Below are 19,943 nucleotides of genomic sequence, written 5' to 3'. Positions count from 1 at the left end.
TCAGGGCTAAAAAATACGACATATCTTCCGTAGACATCCATTGTGAAAGGTATTCATCCTTTTCATGTCACTCTCAACCGCTCGCCGGCACTCTGAGCCATAAAGCAGGACTGATTTAACGTTGCTGTTATACAGTTGAAGCTCGGTTTTAAGGCTACACTGCTTTGATTTCCAGACGGTCTGAAGGCTTGCAAAAGTGCTGCGAGCTCTCCTGAGCTTTATGCCGATGTCCTTGCTGCATGCGGCGTCCTTGCTCAGGAGACTTCCAAGATATGCGAACTCCTCGACATAGTCGAGAGGATTCCCGTCCAAAGTGATTGGTGCATGTGTTGTGGAGTTTATGCACATGATTTGGGTTTTGGATTTATTTATTTTCAGGTCGATCTGTTTGGCAAATGTGTCTATCCGGCTAGTCTTCTCCTGCAAGTGAGTATGGTGGGTGGAAAGTACAGCGAGGTCATCGGCATAATCAAGATCTTCCACTGGATGCCCCTTGGCTTGTCTGAGATGGTCTTTCGCATGGTTTGGCCTGGACCGGTCACCCGTCAACAGGGCCACGCGCAGAGGTAAACAACCGTTCACTCACTCGTTGACCCATCAGGACATCGGAGCGTCTCCAGTGAGCCTCCTGCATGTGTTTGGACTCTGGGAGGAACCCGGAGAACCCTGAGAAACCTCATGCAGACTCCACACAGGAAGGGGATCTTGTTGTGAGCTGGTGAGGCTAATGTTAGCCGCTCAGATGCGCTCAAACGGGGAACGGTGAACCGTGGCCTCCGACATCCCGTTGGACACGGAAGGTCGGCACAAACGATGGCGCAAACGTATCCCGAGCGGGAGCGGCGTTTTTGGGCGAGCCAAGGTTAGAACCCCACCGGTTGCCGCTGATGTCGGTCCACTTGAAAAGGGACTTGATTGGCGTCAACAAAGCGATCTCAGGAATCGGCATGGGACTTGTTTACTGTATACGTTAGTATCGATCCCGGTGACTTTGGCTTCGGGCCCCAGAATGGATAGTTATGACTTTGCAAAGGGACCGCTGGGGAAAATAAGCCAGGTTAAATATAGGCCCGGCCATCGATTATGTATAAAGGTGACTGGGGTTTATTATTGATCGGAGCCGGTGGGACAGGTGTGCCGTTGCAGAGCACACCGAAGGTTCTGCCTCTGCAGAGGAGATGAATCAAGACTAAAACCTTTCTCATCTGCCTACTTGCAAAGTCAAGATGGAGGAGGAGGTGGTGGGCGGTGGGGACAACATGAGATAGCAGATAACGATCTGGGGAATCATATTTCTCTAATTCCTGGGCCTGAGATACCCCCGCCGCACAGCTGCTTCTCCAGCTAGGCAACGGAAAGAGATGAGATTTCCGTCTTTCTCAGCGCCGACTTATGGAGATGGAAGATAGTCGGATGCTTGTCTGATGATTCGCCCGCTTTAAGTATTAAGTGGCGAAACAAGAGGACTCGCACAATCAGAGGCTAGAGACTTTGATAACGATTTACCCATCTATTATTTTTCCTCCCATCTGACTGCCCAGAAAACAAAGCCGATCTATGAGAGCCAGTATCGAGTGGAGAAGAAACGGTTTGAACAGAAATATTGACACATTTCACTGACGTCTTTTTCACTGTTTAATCACTTTTTCTCCCTTTGTTCGTTTGTGGAGTTCAGCCACCTGGAATGCAGGGACGCACGTCTGAGCGCGTCTGATAAAGAAGGCGGTGTTTTGGTCGGATTCCAGCCGGCGACTGAACTTTGAATATGTCATGAAAGCGTGCGTGTTCAGATCCACGCACGTATGGAGCGGCTCAGGTGGTCGAGCGTCTCGCGGATCGGAGGGTTGACGGTTTAATTCCCGCGTCCAGAAGTGTCATACGGGTGAACGGAATCCAGTCAAAGCACTTTAATGCTGCAAGATGATGTAAAAACTACCTATGGGGAAACCATTTACCATTTATACACACACACACACACACACACACACACACACACACACACATATATACAGTATATACAGTACACATGTTTATACGCACATATCGTAATGCATATATATGTACATATACGCATATGCATATAGATATATGGTTCTATATATATATACATATATACGTATACGCTGCACATGTGTGTGTATATGTAAATGGTAAATGGTCTGCACCCATATACACACACACACACACACACACATATATATATATATATATATATGTAATATATATGTAAATTTATATGTAAATTTGCAAGGAATGAAAGATAACTCTTTTCAGTTTCCAAATGTTATGCATCTCCTGAGCCATGACGATAAAAGCGTTCATTGTTCTTCTTCTTCTCCTTTGGGCTCTTGCCTTCAGGGTCTCCACAGTGAATCCATCCAACCCTATTCTCTGGATCCTCCTCTCTCACACCGACTACCTTCATATCCTCTCTCACAATGTCCATCAATCTTCTCCTTGGTCTTCCTTGAGACCTCCAATTCCAGCATCCGTCTACCAATATATTGACTCTCCCTCCTCTGTCCATGACCCAACCATCTCTGACCTTCTCTCCAAAAAATCTCCATGTGTCGTCCCTCTGATGGACTCATTCCTGATCCTCTCCATCCTGGTCGCTCCCAAAGAGAAGCTCAGCATCTTCAACTTTGCCTCCTCCAGCTCTGCCTCCTGTCTTTTGGTCATCGTCAGTGTTGTGGAGCACCTCACCGTCATCTCCTCCAACTTTCCTTTCCTTCTGGTTGATAGTCCTCTATCTCATGTTAGCCCTCACACTTTTCTCCACCCATTCCAACCTGCTCGAACTTGTCTCCTCACCTCTTCTCCACACTCTCCTACGCTCTGGACCGTCAACCCTCAGTACTTGAACTCCTCCAACTTCTTGATCTCCACTTCCTGTAGCCTCACTGTCCACCCGGGTTCCTCTCATTCACACACATTGTTGCAACTGAAATATAAATGTACATATACGCAAATGTGGATATAAGTATAATGTATAATGTGTACATGGTGTATATGAGATATAAATTTCATATCATTTCCCCCGAATGAAAGATAACAAATTCCTGATTTAAAATTTCCAAATGTTATGCATCTCCTGACAAATAACAATAAAAGTGTTTATTCATTCATCCAAAATGGTGGTCACCAACGGTTGAGGAGGTCACAACGAAGCTTCGAAGATTCGACAAGTGCAAGCACGAGCCGAGAAGGTCGGGTCCGAAGAAAATCATCGGACGTGACAGAAATGACAAGCGAACGTCAATCATGCTGTTTTTGTGGCCGTCAGAACGTTTAGACCTAATCGGCTTTGAGCATCTTCAGATACCTCCCCCCAAAAAAGGCTGCAGATGTTCACAGCGGACGGACCGCGGCAGGAGAGACAGATTGCTGAAGGACCTCTGACATCTGGAGATGTTAAGTTACTCGACACGTGCAGGGAGTGTCAGAGGAGACCTCTGAAGGTTCACCCCGGGCACCTGAGAGGAGATCTTTACCTTCGCCCTGCGCACCGAGAGCAGAGGTCGCAGCTTCTGGCTCGGGGAAGCAGTTCTCCTGAAGGATGGGCGTGACGGAAAGGAGGGGAGGAAGCCGGCGTGGAGGTAATGGACAGCCATTCCTCAAGGTTCTCCTCGGCCCAGCACGGAGAAGGTCTCCGAGCCAAGTCCGCTCCGGATGAAGATCAATAAAAGATAAGGAGCCGACTGAAAAAACTACCAAAGGTTTGAAGAAGGACATCAGAAATGGGAAACTCCTGATCAAAACTAGAATTCTTTACCGATCCACTGGAATCCATTATAACGTAGGCAAAAACAGCAAAGCACCTGAGTGTGAGCAGGTCCTCCAGGCTGAAGCTGCCGTGGAGCCTCCTGGCCGCGGCCCAGGGTGGCTTCCAAGGTGCTGAACCGAAGCCTCTTAAAGGTTAAACCGCCCGCAAAGCCCATTACGGCGAAGAGCGCGGCTGACATGGGACTGTGGCGCCAACGCTAAGCTAAGTACGCTAAGTAAATTATGCTCTTAACACTTAACAGCCGAGGTAGCGGAGAACATCAGCGCCACTTATTATAGACACGTATCTCACTTTATTCTAAGCACACACTGCAAATACAATGAGGAACACGGCTTTCTTGGGGCTCAGCGGTTATATCTGCAATCAGAAAGTCGCTGGTCCGGCGTGCAGAAGCGTCCCGGGTCAAGGCGCTAAACCCAAAGCCGCTCTGGATGGCGCCGTTGGCGCCTCTGCATCGGCGAGTCGCTGAGTGACTGTCAGTCAGCGATGATCTCGAAAAGGCGCCGTCTGAGGCTCCACATAAACATCTCCGCAAGAGAGGACCTGATCGACTTGCGAGGAGAGTATCGCCTCTTGGCGTTCGCGTGATTCCGTCTGAGATACGAGCTGCGAGTCGACGGCGCTCCTCGGTAAATTCTTCCCAGGCCGAGTCGGGTAATGTTTTCGCGACGGCGAGCCCCGCCCGCCGAGCCCCCCCCCCCCCACCCCGCCGTACAGGCGTCCCGTTCGATGGAAACAGCACGGCTCATAAATCAATCTGGATTAAACCCCTCCGAGGAGATATCCAGCAACTCCTCCTCGCCACGTGCGCAGCCATTACGATGCCCGTTCTTCATTCCTCACCCCCTCCGGATCACAGAGGAAGCTTCAAAACACCTCTGCCACGCCCAGCTCATTCCACGCCCGGCGGGGGGCATCCATCCGCGGGGGCGGGCCAGGTGGTGCAATCAGATCCCCGTCCCACCTGCCGCACCTAAACCGAGGAACCACACTTGCACACACACACACACACACACACACACACACACACACCCGCACGGAGCCAGGTGACTGGCAGTAGGTCCCGGTAGGACCCCAGCGGGCCAGCAGAGATTATCCAGGCGCTTGCAGACAGTCGCAGAATGATAATTCCCCCGGTTGTCTTCTCCGCCGTACCTCCAGGTCCGAGCCGTTCCCGTCTTCCTTTAACCCTGGTCTTCTCCTGAGACCCACCGCAGCCTCCTCGGCTCCCGCTGCTCCGATGACCACGGAAATCGAGGTTCCCCGGTCATCCGGGTCACGGAGAATTCTTGTCCAAATCTTCTTGTCGCTTGAAGATTCACTTCACCCGTCGTCCCGGAGGCGTCTTTGGTTTCCAAGAAGTTCAACAAGAAGACTTGGACAAGGATTCTCCACCTTTGGTTTTAACCGGAGAGCAACATTTGCCCTGAGCGCGAGGACGCGAAGCAGCGACCGAGGGCTGCCGTTCCTGCAGGAGACCCGACTCGGCCGACGGCTGGATGTCTCCTATTTTTAGAAAATGGGCTTAAAAACAGGTTTATTAAGCGCGCAGTTGGTTCAGTTGTGTTAATAACGTCACCGATTCTCATTTCTTTTTCCCTTTGGGTTCCGGGGACGATAAAGCGGCAGCCGCCGGAAGCGTTCCTGCTCAAACCGGGGAGGAAAGCGAGCAGATCAGGCCGGAAAACAACAACTCTGAATGATATCTGCTCTCCCGCAGCTTCCTCGTCTATTTCCTGCTACTTTCGCCCCGTAAAAATTGCCCATATTTTTTTTTTTTACTACTTGTCTCGAAGGACTCTTTTTTTCATCTTTCCCAGGCAGTATAGCGTTGAACTTCCAAACAATAAATACCATTTGTGATCTGTCAGCAGGCTCCTCGCCGGTGCCTTTGTCGAACGGCGCGTTGTCGTCGAACTAAACACTCGGATTAAAAAACTTCTCCGCACACACCTCGGCGCGGTGATTGTCAGATGCGCTTCGATACGGATTAAACCCAACTTATACCAACCGCTTGAACATCAGTTTCCTCATTTCCCCTTCTAAACATCCTTTTAAATATCTTCAAAGACAGATAAACCGTTTCTCCCCCTCGTCTGACACCGGCTCCCTTTAATCTGCGGCTGCTTGTCGCAGCATTTCATTACATTAAGTTACATCATGCTCAAAATCCAGCATGACAATATTTAAGGCTGAATTACGACATAAAGTGTAAAAAAAAAAAAATGAAAATTGTCAGGTCCAGAAGGCATGACATTGCAGTGGTGGACTCTGTGAGGAACTCCTCAATAACATAAAAGATACTGAAACGTATATATGCTGTATATATATATATATATATATGTGTGTGTGTATATATATATATATATATATGTGTGTGTGTGTGTGTGTGTGTGTGTATATATATATATATATATATACACAACAATTGTTGTATACAACATATATATATATATACACACACACACACACAGTGGCGAGCTGTCAGGGCCTGCAGGTCCTTCTCTGCTGGCCCAAAATATTAAAAAAAATAAATGAATAAATAAAAAAATTGCTGAATCACAGACTGATTTCAAATATAGTTTGTCCATGAATACTTATTCAATAATTCCAAATGCATCTGTCCACTTCCTCTCCTAGTGTTTTCCCTGGCTGTGCTGCTACCAGACATGTGTTTTCACATCAAGTCATTTAACCAATCACATTCCAGCTATTATTTGTTGCCAGGCAGGGCCAGAGTCAAAGCAATCTGCCTGGAGGCCTGCAGAATCAGATTCACAGGCGCTGGAGCAAAAAACATGTATTGATGAAAGTGTTGCTTCCACCAATCGGATTTTGAGTTGCGACACCAAGGCCCTCTATGGTAATGTCAGCGCATCACACGCCCTTTGATTGGACAACCAGATAGTGCACTAGCACGCGCTAGCAGGCTGCCACTGATCAACATGGTGTTTGGAGCCACACGGGGTTAGAAAATTTGACCACATTTCTGCATAATAAGATGGTTTTCCAGAGCCATAAAACAGTTAATGAGGGGTAGATAGATACACGGAGCACTAGTGTAACCTATATGCATATATACTGTATATCTTTATGGGTTAAATGCTTTTAGCACCTTGTGTTACCAAAGCACTTCCCACTGGATTCACCCTTTCACCCATTCACCCATCCATAGGCCCAGCAAAGCACTAACCAGACCATCTGGTATCTGGCCCACGGACACAGGGTGAATGTTTACATGTCGCTAAGTGATGAATGAATGATTGAGTGAATGGTTGCATGTCTCTATATCAGTCTTTCACAACTGCACATATTTTACATGACAAAAATCACACGGTATGCAGCAAATAAATATGTCAAAAATGTTAAGAATGGAATACAAAGTAATCGTGGCCTCACTCAGTGTTGGGCTATTTCTTTCATCCACCACGATTTTGCAGGCAAGCGGTGTTAATGTTTGGATTCAACCATTAGCTCAGCGGCTTCGTAGCTACTGTAGCTTCCAGAGCTTTCTCACTCGCCTTGGGGGTTTCCTCCAACTTTCATCGTATTGTCTTGAGCTCACATTTTTTTACTTTCTTCAGACCATCGCTCGTACTCGGGCCTTCACCTGGGTCAAATTTTACTTTTTTCTTTTCAATAATTTCTCTGTGGCGTATCACTGCCGCTGTCTGACTGGAAGCATCGCTAATCCTAGCAGCAGGTCAACACACGGGTTCATTCTCGACCTGTTGCCATCTTGGGGAAGAACATTTCATAGGGGATGGTTGTATGTCGGAGTAAATTAATGAATGAATGAGTCAATTGTTGTATGTCTTCATGTGATCAATGAAGGAGTGAAAAAATTGTTGTATGTCTCGATATGATGAATGAATGAGTGAGTGAATGGTTGTAGGTCTGTATATGTGGCGGTATGATGGACAGGATTGTAGGCAGCGCAGGATAAGCAGCATATATAATGAATGAGTGTATACATATATATATATATATATATATATATTGAAATTCAAAGCACGAGAGAAATCCTCAGTGATGAGAATGTGACGAAATACATTCAGAATAAATATGAAATAAACACCGACCGAAATAGCGGGGAGAGATAAGTCTATTTTTCTCAAATAAAAAATTCAACCGATTCAAACTATTCATTCTCCAACCTCAAATCATGGCGTTGCTGTTAAATCCACTGAACACTGGCGGCGGGGGGACCATGGAAACCATTTGACAAGACAATTATGGGATGGCATGTGACTTCTGTCGCGTATGAAATATTGTGCATCCGTAACAGATACTGCATTATGTGGTTAACAAACACCGAGAGGGAGAGGAAGCGTTTCCGCGGCAGCGTAACCGAATTGCGTTCCGCGAGAACAAAAAATATGCGATCCCGGGTTCGGAGGATTGAATATGTTCTCCGTAGCGTCCCGGCTGGATGGCTGAGACAGGCTGCCGTCCTCATGGACGCATGTCGATGCAATTTCAGCGGTTTCACGTTGCTTTTCCTATACGTCTCCTTTGAAGAGCGAACGCCGCGGTCACCGCGCTTCGAACGCGAAGCCTCCCCGGCGAGCGAAATGAGAAATATTTTCAGGATGGGAAGAAAAAAAAAAAAAAAAGAAGAGCTGCGGGCGCCGGTGTCAGTCAGAAAAGCAACATGGCGCTGCGGGCAAACAAAGGAACGCTATCAATAAGCGGGCGTGGGGCGGCTGGATCGCGGCGATACAAGCTGTCCGCACACCTACGCTGGTTGACAGGTGACAACCCAGAAGATTTACAACCCGCGTCGTCCGTCATAAATCTGACCGGCGACTCGTGGATCATCCTTGCCGTGGGCTTCGGTGCGTCTGATAAACATGGAGCGAACGCCTTGTCGCTCACGCTGTCAGCAGGTTCGACTGTTTGTCTCAAATACCTAATTAACTGAAATGTTACGGCGTCGGTTTGATCGCTGACGTCGCACTGCCGCGGGAACATCCAAGGGCGTCCTGGACCTGAGGGCCTACCTTTTCATTCATTCATTCATTCATTCATTCATTCATTCATTCATTCATTCATTCATTCATTCATTATCCATATCAGGGGTGTCAAACTCAAATACACAGGGGGCCAAAATTCAAAACGGGGTCAGTATTGATATTTTTACAAAAAATCTTCCTCTAGATATAACAGTCGACCTTTTCATATGGACCCGGACAAGTTTTGCTTAAAAATTGAGTGTGGAACAAATTTAATACGACACAAGACGTAACTTAATATTGCAGACATGCAAAAATCCAACTTCAAATTGAAAAAAAAAAAAAAAGAACAGTGGCAGTAAAAATTGAATAAAAATCGTTTTTACTTGCAGCCTTCTGAATTAAATTTCAGCAGTAACCTTTTTCCGCAGGCTTATAATAAATGTAAAAATAATATAGCAATAATAAACCAATTAAGGAATAATAATGATAATATCCTTCAATGAACATGAAACCATTCAAGCGCGTGTCTTGGAGTAGCGGGAAAACGTGCATGAACAAAAGGTGTAATTATAGTTCAGGTCGCTGCACGGTGATCTTCTGCCTTTCTTTACGCCATTTTTCGGAGAGCTAGCACGCCGCCAGTATTAGCATAAGGTCGCTATGGCCACTGTCAACAGAGGAGAGGGCGTCTATGGGTCTTGTCGTGATTTTCGCGCCAACATACCGGCAGGGCGTTCTGGGATCTGTCGTGTTAGCGGTAAATGCGATGCGCCGTAGGCTAAAATAGCAGCGAGCCGGCTCTAATAGTCATTTGCTGTGACCTCGAGGGTCAAATATAATGACACGGCGGGCCAGAGTCCGACTTCCAGGATCTGTATTATCCTGCGGTCGGGGTCACGGGGCGCTGCAGCCTCTCCAGCAGATAGCAAGGGAAGGTTTCATCATCCGGGGAACTTCATTCCCTCACCCACCGTGACGCTAAACACTTTGAATCGGATCGGATTAAACTTAAAAACTTGTGATGTCTGCAGTGGAAACTCTTGAAATAGTGCTTTAATAAGAGGAGATGAAGACGAGGACGACAGCGAGCGCTTTTGATTTTGGCTCTTCTCGCTCTGCAGCTATTGATAGCCATCTAAATCACCGGCGGTAAGTAAATGTCAGACCCGAACACAACTCTTGTTTAATTTCAAGCGTGCACTTTTCCTGGGTGTCTGATTGAAAAGTTATATCCTTTTAGAGAAATGCATCTGAAAAGCCTTCACATTAATTGTATGTATTGCATGGTAAATAAAATATATTGCAGAACTTTCCGATGTGATATTCGATGTGGCGTCGAGCAAATCATATCGTGTTTCCACAGAAAGTAATGAGGAAAAAAAGGAAATTATCATCGGTAAATATCAGCTGTCGAAACTTTACTTCTAATTTCCAATCCCTCTCATTGAATCTTGAATTGTGCAAAGAAGTTTCTTTCAATATAGGAAACGTACCGGGTGAGAAGGGCACAGTCTGATTTAAAACCGGCGCCTAAGTCTCAAAACACAATTAAAAAAGACAAAATTCAATAAGAAATGCGAATCCGTCACAACAGGGAATCGTCTTCAAATGTCACAGAGGCACTTTCTCTACTTGAAGAAGTTCTTGATCTCGTCACAGAGGTTCCTCAGTGTCAACCTACTTTGGGTTGCTTCTGGTACTTAACCTCTGGGCTTTGGCGTCAGGAGCAACGGTATGCTTCGGTGTGCCACGACCGACACCGGAGAGCCTCTTTACGTCTGGTCTCCACGGCGCCCCTGACGGAGGAGAGTCGCTCCTGTGAGGACGCTATCTTTGTCAAGCCGGAGAGCCGGTTGGACGGCGGTAGGCGTCCAGGACGAGACCTTTTAGCCAAATAGGACATCGTGCGGAGATCAAGAGGGATCGACTCGCATACCCAGAACTCACCCCGACCTGAGCCCCAGCCCGGGGGAGCTAACGGACTTTTTTGGCTTTTTCCTGTTAGCCTTGCGGTTGTTCGTTCAGTTTCCGACTCGGGCGAGTCCTCCAAATTCTTTGTTCCCCAAAACTACCCACACATGACCACACACTCACGAGTATAAGCAACGCTCTCGTCTTCGACCGCCGCCCGACCCGACCCACGCAGCAATCTACTGACAAACCTCCGGGTTGTGAGGAGGAACATCTTCAAGGAGAGAATCTGAGCCCAGTTGCCCCGATCAGACTTGACAACATCGACCAGGATCTGGAGGACTGAGAAGCTCCACAGACGTGATGCAATAGGGATGCAAATCCTTCCAATTTGGTCGTCCAATGGCAATCGGTGCTCCTCAGTCAAATGCCCTCTAAGGAGGGTCGATGGAAAAGCAGGCGTCTCGGACAAAAACGAGCGAGTGCGAGCGGCGGGGGAGCGGAGGGTATATGAAGAGGAGAAACTATCTCGGTGGAAGCAGGTGTCTGGGACGCCGTGCGGGTTTTAGATTTCAAAAGCAACTCCTGCTTGTTTTGTCTTTTCATCTATAAAGATGCCATTCTCATCTTAACTGCTTTTCAGGGTTTCCACCGTCCTCCCTTGATGCTAAAGTACACAAATTAGAGACGTTGCTCAGATTCGTGTGATTTCCATCAAGCTGGAATTCAATATCTTCTTGGCACGCGCCGCCAAGATAATTCCTTTCATGCGGGTCCTCCTTGATCACCTGCTTGATTGATTTGCTGTAGGACCTGTGCATTACCTTCTAAACCAAGGCAACATCTGCCGATTAAGCCGGCGAGCTTATTAGCTTCGGCGTAAAATTAGCAGCCGGAGAGGGAGCTCTCGGCAGATCGGCGCTTTCAAGCCGGCCGGCGTTCGGCGATCAGTCGCCCCGACGCGTCAGTTCCTTGTCGTCTGAACTCGGCAGGACGGCGAGCAGAACGCGGGGAGCAAAGCTGCCTCTCTGATTTATCGCCGCATCGTCTCAGCTCCGGTTTAACATTCAACCGGCTTCTTCGGGCTGCGGGCGGCAGCTCCTCAAACCCGTTGCTTCCCCGTTAAGTCCGACCGCGGAGCCGGACCGTCTGCTTGGAGCCGCTCCAAAATGCCGAAGGTATTCATACATAAAATCGCAAAGGTCTCCTCTAACCGCGGTTTTTAAGGGTGAACGCGCAGCGGCGCAAACCAGGCCGAGACCTAAACCACCGCGACGCCTTTGTTTCTATATGTCACTCAGAGCGGGGAAAGTAGGGGAATAAATAAAAGAAAGCGATCTCGGTACGTTTGCTTCTCACGGAGGAAGCATCAGGTGTGAAGTCAGGAATGCTAATGTTTGGGAATCACAGGGAAATTCCTCTCGGCTGTTTCGTGGGAATGAAACATCCGACGCCCCGGAGAAGTCCAGTCCATCTCACCTCTCTGAGATCCTGAGGTTCTCTCGGAAAAAAAGGATGGAGAGGATCAGGAGGGAGTCCGTCAGAGGAGCAGAACATGCTAGATGTTCTGGAGATAACAATGGTTTGGACACGGACAAGAGCGAGGATGGAGAAGATCTGGGTGGAAGGATGCTGAGGTTGGAGCTGCCGGGCAGGAGGTCTGGAGGAAGACCAGAGAGGTTTATGGATGGCGGGGAAGAGGATGGGGAGAAGGTTAGATGGAGGCTGGCGATTGGCTGCGGGGTCGATGGAGGCGGTCGATTGGCTGTCGGACCCCTCAAAAGGAACGCAGATCAGTGTCCACGTGGTCGGATCGGCAAACCCGTTCGAGTGTGTTGAACCTCGAGTGTTGACACTTAAACGTGGCATTTGCGCCGCCAGTTGCACAAACACCTCCTCTCTTATACGCTCTCTTCTAAATTGCCATTCTCGGGCGCCTCTGACATGAATAACCCAAACAGATGAGAAAAGTAAAAACCAATAACCCGCACAACATTAATTCGGGCCTCGTAATGACAAGACGCCTTGGAGACAGGAGTAAATATGGCCGACTCTCCATTAGCGGAGAGAGCGGGAGAAAAGAGAAGAAAGTACCCTCTGGGAAATGTTCTCTGATCAAGCGCAAAGAGATTAAGCAGTTGGACATGTGCTAATGAAGAGGAGATCATAAGAGAAGGAGCTCATACATGTAGATGAGGCACGTGGAGAGGTCTCCACCGCAGGGAAACGCGAGGGCAATGCAAAGGCGGCGTCGAGGCCCCGACGCCGTCCTCCCGACACGATCTCGACGTTGTCGAAATCGCCGCACCTTCCGCTCCGCGGCGACCGGGGATTGACGAGCGCGGATACACAACGGGGGGCGGGAGGTTCACGCCGGAACCGGACGCCACTTTCTAGGACAGGCTACCGTCTCGAAGAACTTACTGATCACATAGTCTCCAAATGGATCCTCATCCTCCTCATCATCTCGGTAAGCTGCGGCAGCCATCGAAGAGGCGAAGGAGAGAGAGAGAGAGAGAAAGGACGGAGGGAAGGACAGAAGGAGAGAAGGAAGAAAAAAAAACATTAGATGAGATGATAAAGAGGGAAACAAAAGAAGGGGCCGTGGGGGAATTTAAAGGTGAAGACGTAGCTGGAGGAAAGAAATCGAGCTAAAAAAAAACAAAAAAAAAAAGAAGATGCTATCTCCCTGTCTGTCTCTTTTCTCTTTCTCCAGACACCATTTTTCCACATTTCTGTTTCCAATCAGACACCTCCGGTCCTTAACGGGAAACAAAACACCGATCATTAAGCGGCAGACAGTTCCGACACCCTGCGTGGAAAAACATGATCTCTCATAATTGGCGGGAGACTTGTGAATTTGCTCTCTCTCTCTCTTTCTCTTTCTCTTTCGCTTTCTCTCTCTATCTGGTTGGCTTCTGTATTTCGGCGGGTTCAAAGACGGCGAGGGGGCTCATTGCTCATTGCAATTCCCTGCGTTCCTGATTAGGGCTGCGGCGGCTTGGTCGTAGTCGTAGTGGTTCACATCTGACTTGTCCTCACTGGAAGCTATGCTAAGCGGCCGCCGGAGCGCTTCTCACACAAACAAGGGCTGGGCTAGCATTAGCTCGCGGCTAATTACACCGTCGGACAAATACCGCCGTCGTCTTTGCAAATCACGTGCGGATTCTTTCCGCCCGCCTTCATTAAACATTTGTCTTTTCTGCTTCTCCCTCCGTCATCTTTTAATTGGAGTTAGCGTCCGTCCGACGGGATTAAAAAAAAAAATCCGGGGGTTTTCGCTCCCGGCGCCGTTCTCATGCATCCATAGTGGTTTCCACACTGGCGCCGTAAACAACAACCAATAGGATGTGGACGTTACTCGGGGCGAGCATTGATTAACTCCTCAGCAGGCTCCCCGGGACCTTCTGGGCCCTGAAGCCCCTCCCCATTGGACCGTCCTGTATTTATTTTTCAATTCACACAAATAAAACGAAGAGCGATTTCATTTCACATTGATTTCCACGCCCGCGAGAGACACCAGAGCGTCCGAGGCAATTTCAATTAGAGAAATCTCTCTCGTCGGCGGATATTTTGGAAGCAAACTCAAGGATTCTCTGCTAGTAGCCTCATATCTTCTCCAGGGTCCCCCGGCTCTTCCATCTCGCAGCCTCCCTCGGGGGGATGTGGCTCCAGCCTCCGCATATCATCCTTTCATTATTTCTTTCATGAATATTCAACCCATTATTGCATCGCGTCGGCTAAAAGCGTGCGGCTATTAGCGCTACCGTGATTGCTAGTACGAGATCATCGCTCGTCCCCCCGAACCTTCACATCTTCTCCGCCTCGTCACGCTCTTGCTTTCCATCCTCCGACCGGTCGAGGCAGAAGGCCGCCGGCGTCCAGCTGAGATCTGGCCGGGGATTCCGTCCCGTGTTCTGGGGTTGGTCATCGATGACGAACACCGACGGCCTGAACAAGAAGGGCCGGAGCCGCCTCCGTCTGCTGAGGCGACTGAGGACCTTCGACATCTGCGGGACCAACCACGCTTCAGATGTTCTAAGAGTCTGCGGTAGTTTGTGGCGTGCCGGGCCGAGGATGGCGGACGCCAAAAGACTGAACAGGCCGACCGGCGAGGCCAGTGATGCCGGACCCTCTGACGGCGGCGTCAGATCGGAGGACGCTTCACAAGGTGAAGGTCATCCTGGACGCCGTGAGCGACCAACTCCTCCACGTGCTGGTCAGGTACGGGAGTTCTTTCGGCTCCGGACTGATCCCGCATGTATAGATGTTCCATATATTTTATAAACACTGCTCAAAAAAGAAAGGGAGCACTAAAATTACACATCCTAGATCTGAATGAAAGAAATGTTCTTCTTAGATACTTTGTTCTTTACATCGTCGAATGTGCCGACAATCAAAATGATCAATGGAGATCAAATGTTTGAACCGGTGGAGGTTTAGGATCTAAATGAAAGTGTAAAAACAAACTCCAGGATGATCCAGCGCTGATGTCAAGTCCTTAAAACAAGTCCAAATCAATCAGCGTTGCTTCCTAAGCTTTCAAACAAGTGTGATTGACTCGGAGCTACAGAATTGTCTCAGAAAATTATAATATTGTGATAAAGTTCTTTATCAAAAACAAAAAATGTCAAACATTCTGGATTCGTTACAAAGCAACTGAAATATTGCAGCCTTTTATTATTTTAATATTGCTCATTATGGCTTACATCTTAAGAAAACTCAAAAATCCTATCTCAAAATATTAGAATATCATGAATAAGTCATTTCTGTTCTTTTAATTGCATTACAGAAGATAAGGAACTTTATCACAATATTCTAATTTTCTGAGACAGTCCTGTACATTGTGTTGTTTAAGTGTTCCCTTTATTTTTTGGAGCAGTATATTTTTACATACCTTTAACTTTCCCCCTTTTTTATTTATATAGCTTGTTACTGTTCTTTTGATTTTATTAAAATTATTTGCTATTTCTATTCTTTATTTTCATACAGAGTTCAGTTTTGATACTCCCCCCACTTGACTCTCCAGCAGGAGCTGCTTCAACAAAAAGCTCTTCCCCCCCCGGGGATCAGAAAAGTAGCCTGATTCTGATTCTGATTCTGAAAACCAGCGTTTCCTGTCTGCTGTGGCCAGGATTTGTGATTTGGCGCCATAGAAATAAAATCGTCTTCGACTTGAGGTTGTCGTCGGCGGTCGGCGACCCGACCGCAAACCGACCCGTCGCAGGTCTGATTTCTGCGCCAGCACCGATTTTCCAATTCCTAAAACGGGCCTCCGGTGGCGGAGGGTAACACGAGATCTGACCGGAGCCGGAGCCCACCTGCCTGGACGTGTGTGTGGAGGCTTTCGGGTCACACCGTCTGTGGCGCAATGTCCAGGCATGAGATTCAAGAGTGTGTGTGTGTGTGTGTGTGTGTGTGTTTTCACCATTACCTCCCTCACTCACAGCACACACAGCTTTTGCTGCATGTACAAAAAGTCCTTGAACCAGTTGGTTAGGTAGGGGAGGTGCACTCTCACACACACACACATAGGCGCTTGTGTGTGTGTGTGTGTGTGTGTGTGTGTGTGTGTGTGTGTGTGTGAGAGTGGGCTGTCAGCGTTGCTCTCACACACCATTCATCACGAGGTACTAATTCTGTTAGACCATTGTCGAGCTGTTCGCACCCCACGTTGCTCCCTGAAAACTCAATCAGAGGCGGCCGCCCCCCCCCGGCCCCCCCGCCCCCCCCCCGCCCCCCCCGGCCCCCCCCGGCCCCCCCAACCGCCGCCTCTCGCTCCTGCTTCCCGGCCCTTCGGGACTCCGGCGCTCCGACTCCGCCAGCGTAAGATTGACGGGACCCGTCGGTGTCCGACTCGGGCTTAACTCCGAAAAAAAAAAATGGCGGCGTAAAAATAATTACAGTGTGTTTTCCGGGGGACGCGTTCGATCCGAATGAAACGGTCGTGATTAAACATGATCTTAATCCTGCGTGATTGAAAAGCGATCCTTCCGGCGCCCCCGACGTCGATAACCGAGCCGACGCCGACGAAGCCGTGGGGTTTGCGGGTTGATTCCGGAGCAGACGGGGCGGCGGCCGCGGCTCATCCGCCTTCGGATTTGATTAGATAATCAGGAATCTCTCCGCTCGCTTTCAGAGGTTTAATTAAAACCACAGCTAAAAACAAATAAACAGAGGTTGGGGAGGCGAAAAGGGGCAGCGTGATTTTTTCTCATTTTTGGTTTTTAGTCGAGCCGAGACCCGGCGGAGGGCAGGGTCGGACCGGCGGGTCGGGACGAATTTAGCGCCACCTTTTCTTTCCCTAATTATGAGATTAATACGTCCCGTCACGGACGTCACAACAACGCCCCGCCATTTATCATCTCGCCGAGCAGATGGAGAGATTGAGCCTGGGAGGGGAGGCCGAGGGGAAGATGGAAGCTAATCAGCGCGCCGGTGTTTTTCGGGCCGCCGTCGCCAGATGACAGGGGTCGAGCTCGCCGAGCGCTTCGGAGCGACGGCTGCCGTCCTCGATTTGACGCCCCACTTTTCGTAGCAATCTCTTTCAGACAACAAAGTTCTGGACGGTTGGAAACGTGTTAGCGGTGAGCGAGCTAATTAACCGACGGTGAAGACGGAAGGGGAGGATGTGGCAACGGAGGCAGATCTTATCTGCGTGAAACAAACAAACGAAGAAACCAACGAGCGGCCTGACGAACGCGCCGATTTCCAGATTCCAGATTTCCAGAGAGACGCCGCAGAGCGATCGCTGCCGCAGGTTTGTTTTAGTAGCACATATTTCATTCAGTCATCCATGTTTGATGAAGTGAGGAGAAGATTGAGCCGCTCCGGCACGTCCACCTCGCAGGACGTCATAAAAAATAATTGAATTTGATTTCAGGGCCCTCTAGTCACAGTTCATTCATTCATTCATCCATCTTGGATTCTGCTCATCCTGACGTGAGGTGGTGGTCGGGTCGGGCGAGAAGAAGGGGGTCGGACGCCCCGGGGCTTGCGGACCAGGACGGTATCGAACCCCCGACTTTCCGATTTCAGCCCCGGATGTGAATAGAGCGAGGAGCTCGGGGGAAAAACGTCGCTAAAAAGGCCTCCCGTCCAGCGGCGGAATCAAAACGGCCACCTTTTCGGCCTCAATGTCGAAGCAAATCCGTCCCAGACGGAAGAACGAAGGCACCGGATGGATATTCTGAGGTCTCGCGCTAAAATCGACACCCGATCTTATTTCCTCCAACGCATGTTTTAATCAGTCTCGCTTCTGATCGGCGATCTTTGGATTTGGTCTTCAGTAGCTGCTGCGGGGATTTTACAAGTGCTTTTATTCCCCCACCAGCTCTGCCAAAATGAAATCCCACGATGCTGCGTTCTCAGACCATATTTGTTTGTCTCGCCGTGCTGCTGCACAAACTCTTCTCGCGTCGGTTCTGCCAAGTCAACGTTCTAGTCCCTTTACTTTAATAGCGTCTGGGGAGGTGGCGAGGGGCGCGGGGGGTAATAAAACCAAAGTGTCTCGGTTCAGTATTGACGATAAAGCTCGATGTAGGGAAACTGTGAAATCTCTGAACTGCATTTAGGGAAAACAATTTAAATTCGCTGCAAACTCGCCAGTAATTGGAAATTAGCAGGAAATAAAGAAAAACAAATGGAAAAAAAAAAAATTACGATTTCATTTCTGAGATGGAGTTTTACCTTCTCAAGAAAAAGCACCTTGGAGGAGAGCCAGTGATGGAGGTGAATGTCTTGATGAAGAACAACTGTATGCAAATAGAATTATAGATTATACATAGATTTAGATCAGTGAGGACACCCTCAGCCAATCATCTGCCTCCATCGAACCCTCTTCATTCACACCGACTGACTTCCTGTCTTCTTCTCTGACATCCATAGCCCTCCTTCCGACCTCCCGGCCCAGCGTCCTTCTCCCCACATCCTCACCATCCCTCGCCTGTCCGTGTCCAAACCCCCTGCATCTCCAGAACATCTAGCAAGTGCTGTCCTTCTTTTGCTCTCTGCGTCCTCCTCACTCTAAGGAGAACCTCCACATCTTCATCATCTGCTTCCGGTCTCCTCAGTGCCTCCAAGCCAGATACGTTCTGAGCACTCTGCTCTTTCAGTGGCTACAGATTTAAATCCATCCATCCATCCATCCATCCATGCACACATCTGTCCGTCCATCCATCCGTCCATCCATCCATCGATTATCCATCCATGCACACATCCCTCCATCAGCCATTCATCTGTCCATCCACTAGTCCATCCATCATTCATCCATGCACACCTCCATCCATCCATCCATCCATCCATCCATGCACACATCTATCTGTCCGTCCATCCATCCGTCTGTCCGTCCGTCCATCCATCCATCCATCCATCCATCCATCCATTCATCTCTATACACATCCATCCATCCATCCATCCATCCATCCATCCATCCATCCATCCATCCATCCATGCACACATCTATCTGTCCGTCCATCCGTCCGTCCGTCCGTCCATCCATCCATCCATCCATCCATCCATCCATCCATCCATCCATCTTCTTGTAGTTCCCTGGCTTAGTTCCGGCACATGCATGCGTGAAACCCAAACTATTAAAGCTGAAACTTTTTCCTCCACTTCTTCCCGTTTGCACTCTTTTCCCGCTCGGTTCTGTCGTTCTTTCCCTTGCAGTCGTTCTCTGGTGCGCGGAGGCACTCGAGCACCGACCAGCGCAAAAACCCAAATAAAGGCAAGATCCCAACTTACAGAGCGACGTAGCTGCACCCGACGTTCTCAGAAGCAATTATTTCAGTTCTCCTTGTTTACATTTGGTGTATATGGTGCTAATTGTGTTGAGACTAGCGAAGCCACCAGGCACCTTGACTGACAAATAATATCTATCCCACGGATCACACTTTTTAATTTGTTATTGACGCCGGTTGTTTTCCGTTCGCTTTCCAGACGTTTCGGCTTCTCCGGGCATCAAAAGTTCAAAACTAGCGCTTAAAGCTGGGAGCCCTTGAACCAGGTTTGGACCTCCAGGAGCTAAACAACAACAACTGTTGTCAAGTGGAACTTAAATAGGATAAGATGTATTTTATGGATCCCGCAGCAGGGAAATTCAATTGTCACGGCAGCATTGTCGAGTGCACGTAGCAGATGTGGGTGCGGAAGACTATTTACGGGATATACATTATAATATATGCTGGAAAAACAAAAAAAGTGTAAAAAGGAACATCTTGTGCAGGACAGTAGAAGTGCTGTAATGCAAAAAGCAGCTTTTTGGGATGGTTGTGAGCAGCATGGGC

The 19,943-nt window shown here is 48.6% G+C and overlaps 1 protein-coding gene across 2 annotated transcripts in view; it reads right to left on the bottom strand.

Moving 5' to 3' along the window:
* tenm2a (teneurin transmembrane protein 2a) overlaps window positions 1-19,943 on the bottom strand; it is a 209,008-nt gene that overhangs the window by 115,868 nt on the left and 73,197 nt on the right. For both annotated transcript variants that reach the window (XM_086178654.1, XM_086178655.1), the window contains exon 4: window positions 13,081-13,131. In XM_086178654.1, the coding sequence (XP_086034780.1) occupies window positions 13,081-13,131 (51 nt within the window). The remainder of the gene's footprint in view (window positions 1-13,080; window positions 13,132-19,943) is intronic.

This window comes from Fistularia commersonii, chromosome 31 (genome assembly GCF_037954325.1).
Source record: "Fistularia commersonii isolate RoL2024-O1a breed Wild chromosome 31, RoL_Fcom_v1.0, whole genome shotgun sequence".
Lineage (NCBI taxonomy): Eukaryota > Metazoa > Chordata > Actinopteri > Syngnathiformes > Fistulariidae > Fistularia > Fistularia commersonii.
This window is presented reverse-complemented; position numbering and strand designations above follow the sequence as displayed.